Source organism: Embiotoca jacksoni, unplaced genomic scaffold (genome assembly GCF_022577435.1).
Source record: "Embiotoca jacksoni isolate LCO1_2020_lvr unplaced genomic scaffold, fEmbJac1.0.p SCAF_5, whole genome shotgun sequence".
Classification (NCBI taxonomy): Eukaryota; Metazoa; Chordata; class Actinopteri; family Embiotocidae; genus Embiotoca; species Embiotoca jacksoni.
The window spans coordinates 21509978-21527969 of NW_027185403.1; the positions used below are offsets into that span (position 1 = coordinate 21509978).

The following is a 17992-nucleotide window of genomic DNA, read 5'->3' on the forward strand; positions in this document are numbered from 1 at the left end:
AGGTGTTCTTTTATGAAAGCTCTGTGTCAGACTGCTGTGTCAGTTTGAGGGACGTCCAATTGTGCAGTGAATGTGCGCTGGATTGTAGTCTTCCAATGGAAATGGAAATAAAAAGGATAGGAGAGAAGAGAAGAGTTTCTTAACAGTGCAGCTCTTTAAGATTTCCATCTTTGCCAAAGTCACGCAAATTTGCTCTCCTTTTGCCTCCATGGTTTTGGTTTGTCTATGTCTGTTTGGTTGGTTTGTCAACATGGCTCATTGCAGCAGTGACACTGTGACATCTTGGTCCTAAATTTGTCAGAATTTTGCCGCAGGCTGTCTTTGGTAGTCATGATAGTATTTTTTAATAGCGGTCACTAGCTGCGTATGAATCAGCATCACTGTGTCATCTGTTGGTTACTCCACAATAAAAGGGTTCAGCTCTGCTGTGTTGCATCATGGGGGCCTACATCTCCTGCAGAGGCCCTCTGATCATCACACCGTGGGTGTCCAACCTGCTTATGAGAACACACTGAGCTAAGAAGAGGAACTGAAGTATCAGGTTAAAGTCTGGACTACTCTCCTGCCTGGTGTTTTCTTTTTTTCTTTTTTCTTTATCTCCTTTGGTTACTGTGTTTCCTTTTGTCAAGATCATGTGATTATAGTTAGATTTCACTAGTGTAAAGAAGTATACTAGTGATTTATACATTTAAAAGAGCATTTTATAGTAACCTGGTGTTATCAGACCTAATTTCACTGCGTAAAATAAAGGTCTTCTCACCCTCCATTTTGGACAGTTTCCAGTGAGTCCAGGTGCTGCAGCAGCAATAGCTCAGACTCACTTGAACATTTAAGTTTTACACTGTCTAATTCCAATTAAATTCAAGATGTATTTTTATAGAGTTAAATATAAAATCATTGATCCAAATAATAATCATAATCATGACAATAAAAACATATGGTCTCAGATTTTTCATCTCAATGTGATCATAGAAGAATAGGTTTGTTTTAGGTTGAGGACATTGTCCAGATGACATTTTTATGATTTAGTTTGTCTTTTAATTTGTTTTATGTACACCCTTGGATTAAGCAGTCAACCCGACACTTCTTCCTCTTTGCAAAGTGGTCATGGTTCTCATCAACGATGTGAAAGGGTCACGGAGACTCCAAATGCAAATGCATGCTAATAAATTTCAGCAATTTCTTGGGACTACTCAGGCTGGGTTATCTGCATGGGTCATCCACACTTCATGGACAAATTCTGGACCTTGAATTTGTTTCAGAGGTGTTGCTTAAAGGTTTAAGAGATCCAGTGTTATTTCTGTCTCCGCTGCCATTGACTTGGACATCATATGCATAAGCCACTGCTGCACATAACCTACTGCTGCTTTGCATTGTCTTATTTTACTCTGAAGTTTCTTCGCTCTCAAGTTTTGACTTGTATTTTTCTTTTATTTGCACACTGGCTGCAGCATCAATTCCCTTGCCTGGTCAATAAGATGATACGAATATGATTGTTGATGCTCACAGACTTAAACATATATTATTACAATAACATAATCTGCCAACATAGCTATTAAAAAGCACACACACACACACACACACACACACACACACACACACACACACACACACACACACGTGCACAACAAACACATGCACTAACACATGCCGAGGACTAGCCTTCCACCTCCCCTGCTGCATATTGTGCACAAACAAGTCATGTCAGCTTTCCGGTCACAGGCTTTCTCCATTGCCAAACATTTGAATGGATGTTGATCCATAAATATTTAATTGGCCTTCCGTCCCCCCTGGGAGGAGCGACCGAAGCCTCACTGTCTGACTAACAAGACTCGGTGAAGAGGAGGACCGAACTGAGTGTGGAGGAAGAGAGAGAAAAGAGATGGCAGGAATAATCACATGACGTCTGTGTGCATGCGACACCACAAAAAACTGGAGTGTGTGTGTTCTTCCGAGTGAGTGGATGCATCACAGCACATCGTGACAGCGATGTTCCATTGACGTTCACTGCAGGAAGTAGAGAAGTACGGAGGGAGAGTGTCAGAAGGAAGGGTGAAGTAGGACTCATGTAGTGCAAGATGACATCCATGTATAACAGAGATGTATAGATTGTGTGTGTTGAACTTGGAGGGAGTACAGAGAAGAGTGCATGATCATCATGATGGATGGTTACGGAACACGACGGAGGAATTGGGAGTGGGAGGTGGATAAAAAAAAAAAGAGGATGAAATGGGATTTTTATTCGCTGCAGATGGCTCATTTTCATCATAATTTTATATGGACATAAGAGATTCAAGGTAATTACAAAGAAATGATGGTGCTTTGTGATTTGACAGTGATTTGTCTCTGGTCTGATCTCCATAGGAGCAGCCAACTCAGTGTGTGTGACTCAACGTTAGGACTTAGTGATGTTCTCTGCTTTATCTGTGGGTTGGCCTGTCCGGGGGGCATTGATATTTTCCAATGAACTCATCATTCACAGTCCTATAAATACAGCTTTAAAGACAGTGAGTCACATGTATGTAAATATTGGAACAGATAGACATCGGTAAATGAGTGCAGCAAATGATACCAATATGTCCATCCATTATCTCTACCAGCTTGTCCTTCCCCAATATTGGAGAAGAGGTAGAATAAACCGTAGGCAGATCACCAGCCTGTCACAGGCCTTGTATTAATACAGAAACCTTTAAAGTCACCCATTTACACTGCTTCCCCAACAACAAGCCGTGGATCACCAGTGACCTGAAAGTTCTTCTTAATAAGAAGAAAGCAGCCTTCAGATCTGGGGACAGGGACGAGCTCAGGAGAGTGCAGCGCCACCTGAAGGAGAAGATGAGAGAGTGCAAGGACTCCTACAGGAGGAACCTGGAGGCACAACTCCAGCAGAACAACGTGAGGGAGGTGATGACCGGTATGAAGGAGATTACTGGGTTAAAGGGGATAGAGAGACAACCAGGGGGAACCTGGAGAGGAACAACCAGGGGGAACCTGGAGAGGAACAATCAGAGGGAACCTGGAGAGGAACAACCAGGGGGAACCTGGAGAGGAACAATCAGGGGGAACCTGGAGAGGAACAATGAGCTAAACTGTTTCTTCAACAGGTTTAGTTCACCGCCCTCATCTGTCTCCTCCACACCTTACACCTCCCAAACACCTCTGCTGCCCCCCCCCTCTGCCCCCACTGGTGAGCTGCATAGAGCCCTCAATCTCAAAGGGCTCTTCCTCCATCAACACCTTGACCTCCCCCCCCCTTCCCTCTCTGTGATGACTGGCCAGGTTAGGAGACAGCTGGAGAGACTCCACCAGTGCAAGGCTGCAGGACCTGACGCCATCAGCCCCGGGGTCCTGAAGACCTGACGGCATCAGCCCCGTGGTCCTGAAGACCTGCGCCGTCCAGCTGGCTGAGATCCTACAACACCTCTTCAACCTGAGCCTGAAGCAGGAGGAGGTCCCGGTGCTGTGGAAGACGTCCTGCCTGGTTCCAGTCCCTAAGAACACGACTCCATCCGGCCTCAATGACTACCGACCGGTTGCCCTCACATCTCATGTGATGAAGGTGCTGGAGAGGCTGGTCTTGGCCCACCTCAGGCCGCTGGTGAAATCTTCTCTGGACCCTCTGTAATTTGTGTACCAGCCTCATGTGGGAGTGGACGATGCCATCATCTACCTGCTGCAACGAGCTCAGTCTCACCTGGACGGAACCGGTGACTCTGTGAGAATCACTTTCTTTGATTTCTCCAGTGCATTCAACACCATCCAACCACTGCTGCTGAGTGAGAAGCTGCGGGTGGTGGGGGTGGACACATCCACCGTCTCCTGGATCAATGACTACCTGACAGGCAGACCACAGTTTGTCCGTCTGGGCAGTGTGCTGTCTGATACGGTGGTCAGTGGTACTGGAGCTCCTCAGGGAACTGTTCCGTCTCCCTTTCTGTTCACCTTCTACACAACTGACTTCCAGTACAACTCAGAGTCCTGCCATCTGCAGAAGTTCTCTGATGACTCTGCAGTGGTAGGATGTATAAGGGATGGACAGGAGGATGAGTACAGGGCAGTAGTGGAGGACTTTGTGGAGTGGGCGGGTAGAAATCACCTCCTCCTGAACGTGGCCAAGACCAGAGAGATGGTGGTCGACTTCAGGAGGAAGACGATGGCTCCACAACCGCTGAGAGTTCTGGGAGAGGAGGTGGACATGGTTGAGGAGTACAAGTACCTGGTGTCTCCATGACAACAGACTGAACTGGAAGACCAACATCAATGCTGTCTACAAGAAGGTGATGAGTCGACTCTTTCTTGAGGAAACCGATCCTTCAATGTGTGCAGCAAGATGTTGGAGGTGTTCTACCAGTCTGTTGTGGCCAGTGCATTGTACTTCGCTGTAGTCTGTTGGAGGGAGAGGGGGGGGGGGGCAGCATTGGAGCCGGTGACACCAACAGACTTAACAAACTGGTTAAGAAGGCCGGCTCCATCATCGGCTACAAACTGGACAGCCTGGAAAAGGTGGTGGAGAGGAGGACGCTGAACAAACTATTGTCTATATTGGATAATCCTGTCCACCCTCTCCACAGCAGAGGACTTTCTCCAAAAGATTCCTCCAGCTCCGCTGTCACAAGGACAGATACAGGAGATCATTCCTGATACAGGAGATCATTCCTGCCGACCGCAATAAGACTGTACAATAACTCACCTCTGGCAAAATAATACTGTTGTCTGTGTTTCTTGGTTGTTTGTATATAATATATATAGATATATACTGTACTGTATATACTGTGCATTTTATATTTCATATTTTATATTTTTACTGCTATTTTATTGCTTTTCTATTATTCTATTATTATCTATTGCTTCCTGTATGCTGCTGTAGCGAAAAAAAATTCCCCTCGGGGATTAATAAAGTAACTACCTAACCTAACCTAACCTAACCTAACCTAACCTAACCTAACCTAACCTAATTTACTCAACCTACCATTCACCAGCCACAAGAGAGATCCATGCAACCATAAAGAGAACATGCAGACTCCACACAGGGAGGCCACAAACTGGTTCATCTTGCTTTTGGGTGACAAAAGTAATCAACACATTCCACCTTAACAGTTAGTTACCATAATCAAGTTGTTGGCTGTGCAAGAAATAGCTAAGCATGAAAACCACCTATGATTTAACTCATAAGTTTCCTGAAAAACAGTTTTGAAACACAGTTCCAGGTGGCTTTAGCTATCTCCATCTCTACAGGTTGTTAACATGTTTATTTCTGCTCTAAATGTGGCCATTTTAACATGGGGAACAAACTATGGGAACAAACTTTTGGAGCCTGCCTCAAGTGTCCATTTGAGGAATGGCATCCTGAGCAATCAAATTGTTACAACCAGCCAACTGTGTCTTAGCATCTCCCATTTAGAAGACTTGTGGGGTGCCAAGTCAGGAGCGACGAATCTCAACCGATAGTGGTGTGAGGGGCGGCAAACCATGAACTGGTGACAGGGTTTGAGGATTTCTTTAAAAGAACATTATTTATTACTGCTCATACTCACAACTTTCAGGACTGACAGGATGTGCTACTAACGTCTTTTAGGAATTGTTAGCGGTCTTGTCGAGTCGATGTCTTTGCGTGTTAGACGGGAGGGTCATAATGTTTTGGTTCATTGGTGTAAATAAAGTATTATGCCTCATGCACACTAAAGGATTTTAAAACTGAAATTGAGTTTAACAAATTATATTTCACTGATGTTTTATATTTAACCATGAGAACGCACACACCAGACGATTCAGCCATGAAGCAGGACCGAACAATTAGCGTTTATGTTAAAGTCTACTGCTATAAGCTAACATTATTGTTATTTCTACACAGGTAGGACAGTTAATTTTGTGATCCATGTCATGTTTATACATTCTCCATCCTGCCACCACCATTAAAATGCCATTCCATACTCATATTATGTGCTCTGGGCTTGTGGGACAGGTGGCACTTTCCAGTCAGCTCACTCTCATTGGCTATTGTGGGTTTCTGCTCAATATTTCCTCACTGTTCCTTTTCACAGTACAGGATTCAAAATCAGTGAGACTCCGATCCGGTTGGTAACAGAAAGATTATGTCCGTTACCCCTTCAGGATCATTTGTGCATCTAATCAGTTCAGGTCATCTTTGAATCTGGAATGACCCACAATTGTTGGATCCAAAATTGGCCCAATTATCCTCTAGTGTCGAGCCAGTATTAGTTACTGCCTTCCAATCAATCCCTATGTGTTTTCTGATCCGATGCCCCATGGAGGGCCTTCCAAAAGCTTGTTTTCGACTGACAAAGGTTGGTCAAGGTTTGGTTACATTTACTTTTAAATTTAAGGTCATGATCAATATTAGGGGGGGTGTCCTGATCAGGATTATTTGGCCTTGTTGCAATACCTATGTTTCTTGAATGTTAATTAAATATATTAAACTTATCTGACACACTTAATTAAAATGTGCACTCGACTAAGTTTGTTAAATTTGTATGATCAAGACAGAATGCTAACAGTGTGTCAGACACTTTATATGCCCAATACTCCTGACAAAGACATTTTCCAACAGACAAATGTTGTTATTCTCATCAACACAAAAAGTCACTTGTCAAGATCATAGGTTGTTTCAAGTGTTTTGACAAATGATCAATTCTGTCATTTTTAGACCAACACATTAATTTAAAGGGAAACTTGTCATCGGAAACATAAATTAGGGAAGCTGTTATGAGCAAGGCATTGGAAGAATTTGGGACATACGACCAAATCAAAGGATAAGGAAGTATGAAAGAAGTAAGCAGTAAAACTAGGGAGTGAGGAGGGAAATAAAGTCATAACGGAGAGGAAGAGCAGAGAGGCAAAGGAAGGGAGGAAAGGAAACCGAGTGAGACAGAGATTAACCTCTAGCAACAGCGCCAGTGAGCTGTCTGTCTGATTAGAGCTGCTGCATACTGACTGTAGCACCAAGGACGCTGCAGTGATAGGCAGGACTTAGTATTAATTAATCTATGACCTTTATTGACCTCTATTGGGGAACAGTAAGAATTGCAAAATGTTAATGGAAAAATCTGTTCCAGCATAAATCTGCAACGACATGGCTCTGAGGTAGCCAGCTGAGTTGGACTGATTGCAGTTCACTATCAACATACAGTATGTAATTTCAGTATATTCTGGCACCATGGCTGCCAGTTTTGCATAGTGTGTTGCAGTATAAATTGGGAATACTGGGCTCAGAATCAAATCCAGTTAGGAGAACTCAGTGCCGCTTTGGGCCAGTGTTAGTATCGTAAATTGGACCAGTGTACTTGGGACCAATTCTGGCCAGAGGCCTCTGGACCAGAGCCTCTGTACGAAGTTAGCATTAGCAGTTCTTATTGGACAGAGAAATAAAGTGACTACACGGAGAAACAAAGACAAACAAAGACAGAAGAAAAGCGACTACAAAGAAAAACAAAGTGACTACAAAGAAAAACAAAGTGACGACAAAGAAAAATAAAGTGACTCCAAGGAGAAACAAAACGACCGCGAGGACACATATAACAACAGGTAGATACACAATGACTACAAAGTGGGTGCGAATTTACCACTAACCACAACATAATAATAATAATAATAATAATAATAATAATAATAATAATAATTAATCAAAGAGACACTAAGGGAGACACACAATGATGACAAAATACCAGAATGTGATGACAAAGAGACAAAAGGGAAATAAATAAAAACTACAAAGAATATACAAATATACAAATCAACTGCACAGAGACACTAAACAGCTACTAAGAGATCCAAAAATGTTCCCAAAAAAAAATGATGATTGTATCATAAATTATGCATGACTGTTGGCTACCTGGGGTTGCCATTTATAGATTTTAGTTTATATATATATATATGTATATATATTTATATATATATATATATATATATATATATATATATATATATATATATATATGTATATATATATATTATACTATTACCAAGAATGTGGATCACAGCTTTACTCATTTGAATGCATTTGTTCCTTCTTAAAACTGTGTTCAAATCTGGCCCTTCTATTCAAAAGTTTCAAAACCCTTCCCTCATTTATCACTTAACTGTTCACAAAAACACTTGAATAATTAATGAATGACAAAGATATTTGACGGCAGTGGTGAGCTACCTGCTAATATTTTAGACTGTTACTGATCCAAAAAAACTCAGAGACACTATGATAAATATTTTGTTTCGCTGATGATTTTAATATTTTCCAGAATAAATCTTTGCTATACTACTGATATCACTGATCTAATATTGATGATATGACCAAGTTTTTAAAAGTGCCTGAAACAAAGTTATCCTTGTTGAAAGCTTTTCTCGGACCATGATTAAAATGAATGTTGCCCCCGCAGTGACTGGCTGCTTAACTTGTGTCTCTGTTGTGAATTCATGGTGAGAGCTGGAATATGAAGTGCCGGAGGTGCAGAAAGAAAGAAACGATAAATAAGAGATACGACAGATGAGGGGAGGATCGTAGAAGGCAGAGAATGGGAAAATTAGTTTGAAGTGCAAGTAAGCAAGTGCTTTTGGCAGATCATTGTAGTCTGAACATCTTCGCTGGAGCAACTCATTCCTCCTCCTGCTTTCTCTTTGTTAAACTTCATGTCACCTCCTTTTCTTCACTGTCTCTTAATTCCTAGATAGACTATATGACAGCCTCTTCCTCTCATACCGCTTACACTCAACAGAGATATTGTCTCTCTTCCAAACCTCTTTCTGTTTTTTTACATAGCAATCCGACCAAAGCCTACGCCCTTCTTTTGTTTTGCTTTGTGCAAGAGGAATGATGTTAAAATAGTTCTAATTTAAATAAATCCAGTCTGATCCCACTGCAGATGGTCTTTTGTCCTCTTAAGTAGTTTGGCTCCCTTCATACACTGTTCAATATGGTGAGTTTGGGGGATGTCCTTTCCTGTTTGTATGTGTAAACAACACCCATGAAGAAATTGTTTTTCAAGTCGGGTATGGAAGATCTACATACATAGCCTGGCTCCGCTCACCTATCACTCCATCCATATCACCATATATTAGCCTCCCTAAAGGCTTGGTCACATTCGAAAGTTACACAACAAAGTTCCTTTATACATTCTGGCAAAATGGCTGGTGAAGGCAGCTTGATGACAAAGTAAGCTTGTATAGCAGGTGAGTTAACCCTAAACATTTCAGTCAGTGTGAAACTGAAAAGTGTGAAACTGAAAGCGCAAATTGCAAATTACATGAACTATAGCGTGATGGCACTTGGCTTCTCCAACATGACGATGCGCCCACTCACAGTGCGGTAAAAATGCACAAGTTTTTCAACCTTAACAACACAATCTACGCTCCCTTCCAATCCTGCTCTCCAGATTTGGCTCTCTGACACTCAGTGTGAGGGCCTGTGTGTCTCGCTATGAACGAGGGTAAACAAAAAAATCCCGTGCCTGCTTTATGGTTACAACTCTTCACTTGTCTGACCTCAAAAATACCATACTGACGGGCATTATCGAAGATAAACTCATTGATTCAATCGTAGGACCTGCAGCTGCAGCACCGCAGCTGATACGCAGCCGGTGTGGACACACGCACACGTAATCAAGCTGCAGCTGAGCAGCATGTGAGAGGCAAGGCTGGTGTTACCATTGCAAATTCAGTGAAGTGTATCCTAAAACAAAACACTAGGTTAATATTAGTGGACCTAATCAACTGAGTAATAAAAATGAATGCACATGCATGCCTTTCTTGAAGTGAAGGGTGGAGCAGCCTCATGACCCGTCAGATACCGAGCCAGTCCACAACACATGGTTCAGTTCTGATATCTCGCCACCAGCAGACACACCATCACTCACCGTATTCAGTCACTTTAATGCCTGTTTGGCATCCATACTTTTTATTGAGCGATGCACGATTGCACAACAGCATTGGGTTACTTTTACTACTTTGGTGAAAAGCAGGGTTTGGATGGGCATGTAATTCCTTTTTTTTTGGCATTTTTCCTGCGTCCACATGCAATGGGCCACTTAGCATATAGTATGATCACAAACATTTTAATGTCCTGAGCCATTCACATCACATGTATATTCAAAAAATAAAGTGAATATAGATTTGTATTTTGATATTCAGATAGCCTATTTCCCAAATGATATGAATTTAATAATCTGAGCCCAATGTACATTTTATTTTATTGAATTATGGAATGTACACACATGCTTTATTTTGTACGTACAATTATCATTGTAATACAGTCATTTCATTTTTGTCTTATTTAGGATGCTGTAAGGGTACCGTCATTCAGCAACTGTGTAAAATCAATACAATTAATCTGTGTCTTTGTCTGCCTTTGTGGTAGTGCACTTTATATTGATTACACTTGTCACTAAGCCAACAGTGCAGCTTGTAAGAGGAGTGTTGACATGACACAGATCCAACTTGTTCTATTACCAATAGTACATACTTGCCGTGGCACAATTTAACTGTAGTTTCGGTCTACAGCTTTTTTTTTGTATATGTGTGGCTTTTGTGTGAAAACAGGGATTAATGCCCCACCTCTGTCTCATACAATGTAAGCCGAGGTTGTTCCCCTCCTCCCTGTCTTATCTGGTTTTGGAACAGGCCTCTTGGGATGGAGATTAGGAAGGACAGAAATAAAGAGGTGCCGCCGAATAAAATCCATGTTGAAGTCTTCTCTACAATATGCTGTCAAAGAGTGTTCACTGCACAGCAGCTAGGATTTTACCTTCAGCCAGCTTGAGTAGAAAATGGTAGATCTTCTGAGGTTTGCGGTCCGCGCAGGTATTCGTAAGGCTTTTCGAGGCATTTTGCTAAAAACTTGTGATTTGTACTTTTCCAAGTAAACATGCAATGTATTGCAACCGTTCTGAAATAAACCCCTTTCCCTTAATGACAGTTAGTAGGTTTGACTGGTATAGACCTTTTACATGGCTGCCATTTTTACTTGTAGCAGTAGGGTAAGCACAACTATAAATAGTGAAGCAGTAAGCATAGTGGAATAATACACCTGTTTTTATTAGTTTCTTTATGCCATTTGTAGCGATGATGGCAAACTAAATAACGGAAAGTTCAGACCAAAGATTTGGGGAGAAATAAAACTGTTTTAGCATGTTGCAGTGAAACATTTCAGCAGTACAAACTAGCCCGTCTCCAGCCAACCAATGATGTCACCTGCCACTCAATTTGCCAAGTTGCCAGTGGACAGTTTCAGAGTGTAAGGCACGTCACCTCTTTTAACAGCCAATCAGCTCAAAGCAGAGTCAGCTGGTTACTTTAGTTACAAACTGTCAGCTGATCCATGGAACTGCACAACAAAATAAAGGAGATATTAACAAAATAATTTTCCTGCCTCAAGTTTACGGCTTTCATTTGCATAAACTCTGCATGTACTTCATTAAAGCACCAGTGGGAAGCTTCAAATGCTCGACCCTCTCATTTTATATGTTTTTGCTTTTTATCACTACTAAAAATGCAATTGTTCCAAAAGACAAACTCAGTATCCCTATTTATGTTTTAAAATGTTACAAATCATATCCAACTACAAAAATCCCTTAAAAGCCAGAGGGTAAAACAAAAACATCAATAAGATATAAAATATCATTTGTAAATGGGGCTGTCAGTTTTTCCTGTGAATGTGTAGCTGTGCGCCTGCATGCACAGCTATGGAGACAGTACGAAACGGAAAGCGAAAGGTCAACTGCTCGAGGAAATATTCTTCTTACAAGTCAAGTTGTGAAACTGATGAAGAAAGAGGGAAGAGTGACTGTTGTTGGCGCTCTCACACAAAGTGATAGGTCACCAACAACACCTGCTCTATCTTGTGTGATTAGCTGTTTAAACTCATACATTGTCACAGATGTGTTGTTTTTGGCAGGCATGGGAGGGCCTACAGGTTGTAACAAATACCACGCAGGTGTACAGCTGGCAGGTCGAAAAACAATTTTCTGCCCAAGAACTAAAAAAGTGCCCAGAAATTATGTGAATACAGTCAAACAGATGGACATATTCATAGGCATATTGGTCTATTGGTGTGATCACATTTGTATGTCATTTGAACTGCAAATTACTTGTTTGCTTTTGAAAGATTGTAGGTGGTACAACAGGCTCTGATTACAGCTGTGTGGCGGTCAGCCTCATATTATTTTTTTTATTTTGCTTCACTCTTCAGGAAGTGGTTGTAATTGTTGTGTCACTATGCAGTTACAGTGAGCACTCCTAAGTGACTGACACAAATAAATAAAAGATCCTATGATGAACATTTGGTCATGTTCAGTACAAGACAATCTTGCTGTTCCCAGCTTCTCTTTACAATAATGAGCCAAAACATTGTGACTGCCACTGCTTAATATGCTGTTTGTACTTTGTATTCAGCCAAAACAGCTCAGACTGGCTGAGGCCTGGACTCTAAAATAATCTGCTGGTAATGTCTTGGTCCCAGATACCACGGTGCACCTTCAGAGGTCTTGTAGTCTTAAAAGTTGTGAGTTGGAGAGACGCCACAGATCAGGCTCATTCCAGCACATCCTTAAATTCCTGTCGCTGATTCATGGTCAGTAGGTATTCAACACTAGCCTGACTGTGCCTGCCTTTTGCCTATTGCCCTGATCTCAGCATATCATTAATATTTGCTCAGCTACTCTGAAAGGTGTACCAATTGGCGACCAGTAGGGTTAGCTCATGTTGTCATGGAACTAGTCCCAACAATGGTGGTAGGGGTAGAGTTTCAGCGCATAAAATGTTGTGTATGCTTATCAATACCAACTGGTGTAAGGTTCCTCCAATGGTTTCAAAATTAACCCACGGTCTGCATCCATTAGAATGCAATGACTGGAAACTATCCTCAATGGAGCATGGTCACACTGGGATCTGGTAATACCAGACTAACTCCTCATGGCTGACTCGAAGCATCCTACAAGTCTTGCTGATATGAAGATGCTCTGTTGTCTGACCGTTATTATGTTACCCTTGTCAAAGTCACTAAAGTCTTTATACCTATCCGTTTCTCCAGCATCCAGCAAGTTGACCACGAAAACTGACTGTTCATTTATTTATCAAGACATAGACATGTGGTGTTGTTACGGGGCTGAGTATGCGATGATAGTTTGCCAACAGTCAAACCATGAATCAAATCTAAACCATGCCGTTTTAGATGCCTAAACTTGACCATGTTTTAACCATAGAAGTTGCAGCTCTGAATACACTCAAATAAGTTAATTCTGTGACAACAATAGTTTTGGAGGACACTGAGTCGTGACCAATAGTATTGGTTAGACCTAAGGACATTGTAGGTACTAAAGGTGAGCAATTAAAAGTTGCAGGAACTGAATGAACCCACCGCATGACTGTTTTTTGGAGCTTAGTCTGGACTTCAACTCTGTCGGCTACTTTCACGCTGCATTGCACTGTTTTGTTCTATTGACAATCTGGAGTCAAGTGCTTCTTAAAGATTATTGCAAAGCCATGCTGTTTCAAATTACTTTTCCAAGTTCTCTGAGATTATTAACAAAGCTGTGCAGTGTTTTACAGTTGACTGTGGAGTACCACTAACACTTGGCTCAGAGCCACAGTGTATGAATATATTAATGATGGTGCGTGGAGTGCTTCTAACCCTGATTTTATCACTTAAATGGAAAGTTTACATAGCCTCCGATGTGCTGAGTAAGTTCTGTAATCCTCAGACTCATTACAAGCCCACTTAAAATTTTAAAGCATAGCGAAAAATCAATTGGCAAAACAAGAGCTTATTTTTCAGCTTGTTGAAAAGCTTACATTTTGGAAAATCCATGGCGGCATCTGAAAAGCAGCATTATTGAAAACAAAAATTCACGCTTTCTGCCTGGCTAAGTGAGTGACTGACTGATTTAGTGACCTGTCACTGAGTTAAATCCAAGAAATCCCGCTGCTATGAGTGACACGTTGACAGCTCAGTAAATTAAATCCAGCATTTTCACTGCCAGCAAGCCACTCAGGCAGTGCTTGGCCTTTTCTCTGGGATTAGCAAGGAGAATGTAGAAAATCACACACTCGGCAATCACGTTTCATCAGAAGGTAAACGGAGAAGCAGACAACAGAAAGCATTAACAGTCACTGACGGGTATAAGCCCCCTCCACCAGCCCCCCAACGCATGCACACACAAATCCATACACACTTTATGCGTCAGTAATATTTGTCCGTGCTCCAGAAAGCTGCGCTGCATGACCTGGTTATGTTATTACCGTAGCAACAAGCAGCCTCATAGCCTAGCTGTGCTAAGCTTTGTGTGGTGGTGTGTGTGTGTGTGTGTGTGTGTGTGTGTGTGTGCGTGTGTGTGTGTGTGTGCAGTGAAAGGGAGAGAAAGCCATGCATTGCTTTTTCCTACAGCAGATTCCAATTAAAGTGTGGACTAATGTGTGTTTAGCCTATGTATGAGTGCATATGTGTGTATTGAATATCTGCATGTATAAACCTGGATTTGGGTTCTTAACGGCAACACTTAGGCCCGTTGTGACCTGCAATTGCTTTAATATTCTTATAACAAATATTGGATTACATTTACAGCGGCCTGTTACTGTACCGGCAGCTCAATAGCTCTTCTGCTTGAGGCTTACTGTAATTGTTTCAGTTATGGTTAATTAGCTTCCAAACACAGGATTCAATCTCAAATCAATATGAGGAGGGAAAAAAGACAACAAGTGTGCTGCTATACCATGGGTGCCTTTAAATAAAAAGGAGAAACTTCCGGAAATGAGGAGCTGTTATCAAAGATGTTATAAGTACAATTTATGCGTCAATAATTCAATACCATCCTTATTTTAAAACTGATATAATGAGCAGGATTATCATAACAAGCAAGATAATCACTGAGAAGACTGGCAGCTTTTACAGCCTCAGTGAATTTGGCATTGTTTGCCAACAAGACAGATTTGGCAACAAATCTAATTGTTTTAATTCAGATAAAAAAAGGCAATGAATGTGATTCTTCCAGCTCAAATGGAGCATTTAGAGTTCCCGACAAAGACAGATGGTTTGAGTGAAAAGCTAATACAAGAATCACTCCCAAAATTGTGATCCCATTTTATTTGATTTCAGCAAAACTGCTTGGCACAAAACATGGTAAACAGGAAGCGAGGTGTCCTGGACATGTTTTCTGAATCTTAATGAGCACTAACAGTGACACAAAGGCAAGGAATTCAGGGTACCAATTTTCTTGAGTATGGTATAATCTATTTGACAGTAATAATAGGATTCATTTTAAGCCTCACATGAAAATATTTTAAAGCATCGAAATTAAACACTGTGTTTCAGCCAGTCGCCACCTCCTCCACACACTTGACAATCACCAAAATCAACCGGGGCTGGAGTCGTTCCCTCAGTTATCTTGCTGAGAATCCATGTAGACGAACACACTGCTAATGTTCAAAAGCAGCATTTATCTGCATTATTGAAATAATTAACATGTGGCCAAAGCACTAATGCTACTTCTGTGCTGGCTTCCGTTTATACAGCCATATATTGTACGTATGCTGCATTCACTTCATATTTTTTTTAAACCTTCATTATGGGCGGCTCTGTATTTCCCAGATTTGGGGAATTCCTGACAGACATGCTCACAAACTGTTGGTAGAATCACAGCAAATGCACCAACACTGGATAGCTATATCAAAATAAAATCCAGTATTTAGACTTATACAAGCAAGTTAATTCATTTGATTGTAGCAGTAGGGTTTGTTTGGTCAAATGAAAGTCATAATTCATTGTTTAAAAGACATTTTAATAATTGGTTGTGTTAGATGAAAAAAAGAACATGCAGTGCAGTCCAAACTTAATTCATATATTTGCTCTTAAATATAGCATTTCTGTACAAATAACAAATTAATAAATATCATGAATTCAAAAATGATTGAATCTTTTGGTACTTTATAAAGAAGGAAGTGCAATAAACATATTTGTTATACCTTTAAGAGTAGCTTCATAACCTAAAAAGCAATGTAATCCAATAGAGAGTTGCTGTTTTAAATCAATGGAAAATCTGAAATACGGACTCAACTCAAGCGCTTCATGAAGTTGTATTAATGTTTGGGGAAGGCAGGAAGAGGTGAAGGACATCCTCTGTAAGAATCAATGTATGAAAAAAAAAAAAAACAGTAATAAAGGGTTTTCTATCTCACTGTCCTCCATTTCAGAATAAGTTTTGATGCTTCTGACAGCTATATAAAAGGGTTCAACATAATTTCAAAATTTCTCTTTCAGATTGGGATAAATCTGCAGCAGCATCTACAGGAAAACACAATATACAGTGTTGTGTACAGTTTCTGCTGTATAGGGATAACGATCGCTGACACGTCCAACACATTCTTATTGGAGCAGAAAATGGGAAATTAACCTGCATTTCCTGCGTGTGCTGCAGTGGCCAGGTTAAACTCATATTACTTAGTGTCTCACTAAGCTCTCCAAGCTTCTTCCATCCTGTTGCCCCTCCATCATCCTTACCTTCATCCCATATGCCCTTCCAATCTTATTTCCTATAGGTCATGTCATGTAACCCCCCCCCCCCCCTCACACACACACACACACACACACACACACACACACACACACACACACACACACAATTATCCCCGTTCTCACCATTCCTCCTGTTATTTCTTAGCTCTGCAAGCAGAGAAATATAATTGCAATGTTGGAATGGAGCCCTATGTTTGATTTCCCTGTGGGTGGTAAAGGTAAATATATATGTGCCAGAAAACTTTGTTGTTTAAGCTTCAATGGGAAAGAAATGCTGAAATGCTTTTCTTTATAAAAACATTGGGCCTTCACCAAATGTTGTTAAGGAGAAATTTAATCATGAAAGCCACCCATCCATCCATTGTTAATAAGTAGTCTGTTTGATCAAAGCCTATTTGTTGACATATTAATACTTTCTAACATTACAGCAGTGACCTCCTGGAGCCTTGTTGCCATTGTGACTTTGCAAGATAAGTCCTCTCTACCAACAAAGAGATGGACGCACAAAAATAATTAAATCTATAAAAAACAAATCAGGAAACAAAAGTGTATTCAGCTTGTAAATGAAAATGTGAAAAATAAAACCTTGTCTAATCGACCCATTTATCAAGCAAAGTTGGCAGATATATTTTAAGTAACACTGACGCTTGTCTAAAAATATATGAATTAATTGCGTAAAAAACAGCACAATGAACTTTTGAGGTACCTTGACAGTTTTGGAGAGAATTAATAAAAGGGTGAATACAAATCAGGAACACTTGTATTTTAAATCCTTCAAACACATCATCAAAGCAAGCAGCATAACATGCATCGAGTTCCAAAAGGTACGAGTATGTTCATTATGTAGCAGCAAAGACAGTCAGTCCAACTTTCCCTGAGTACTTAACCAGCTCTCTCAAAGAGCCGTCTGTGTGTCATACATGAAATGAAGAACTCCAGTGTGAGCAGAATTATTTGGATGCAAAATGGTGTGGTTGCCTCTCACAACACTTGGTTCTCAGCAGTGCATCAAGTTTTTTGGACGCAGCAGTGAAAATAGAACGAGGCCATTACTCTGTACTTGAAAATGGCAGAAGTGGCTCTTAGGCCATTACAGCTCAAGGCGCCAGAAGTTGCTTTGACAGAACATACCAGATATTAAAACTGATACAACTTGACTTTTCTTCAATGAAAGGCTAAACTATCTTATATGCTGAGGTACTTCACAAACCCAAAGGACTGTATTCAGGAATGCATAATCTAATTTTAAATTATGAGAAAGTGAAGCTTTGCTGAGGAGTAAACATGCAAGAAATATCCCCGTCGGAAGATGAGACAGATTGTCTTTGAAATGAGGTTGGTCAAAGGTTACGGTTAAGGTTATGGTTGTACTAACATCACGAGTATTGGTTCTGGCACGTGAATTTACCCTGAACAGTAAGGCAACACAATCTTTCCTGCACTGGCTTTCTAGGAAACCTAAGAAACCGTAGTCATCAAGGA

At 40.8% G+C, this 17992-nt stretch overlaps 1 protein-coding gene across 1 annotated transcript in view; it reads left to right on the top strand.

Annotated features, from left to right (window-relative positions):
- Positions 1-2835: 2835 nt before the first annotated feature.
- The window catches only part of LOC138210997 (homeodomain-interacting protein kinase 2-like), a 33102-nt gene continuing 17945 nt past the window's right edge, over positions 2836-17992 (top strand). The window contains exon 1 of the mRNA XM_069170481.1: positions 2836-2914. Within this exon, the coding sequence (XP_069026582.1) occupies positions 2836-2914 (79 nt within the window). The remainder of the gene's footprint in view (positions 2915-17992) is intronic.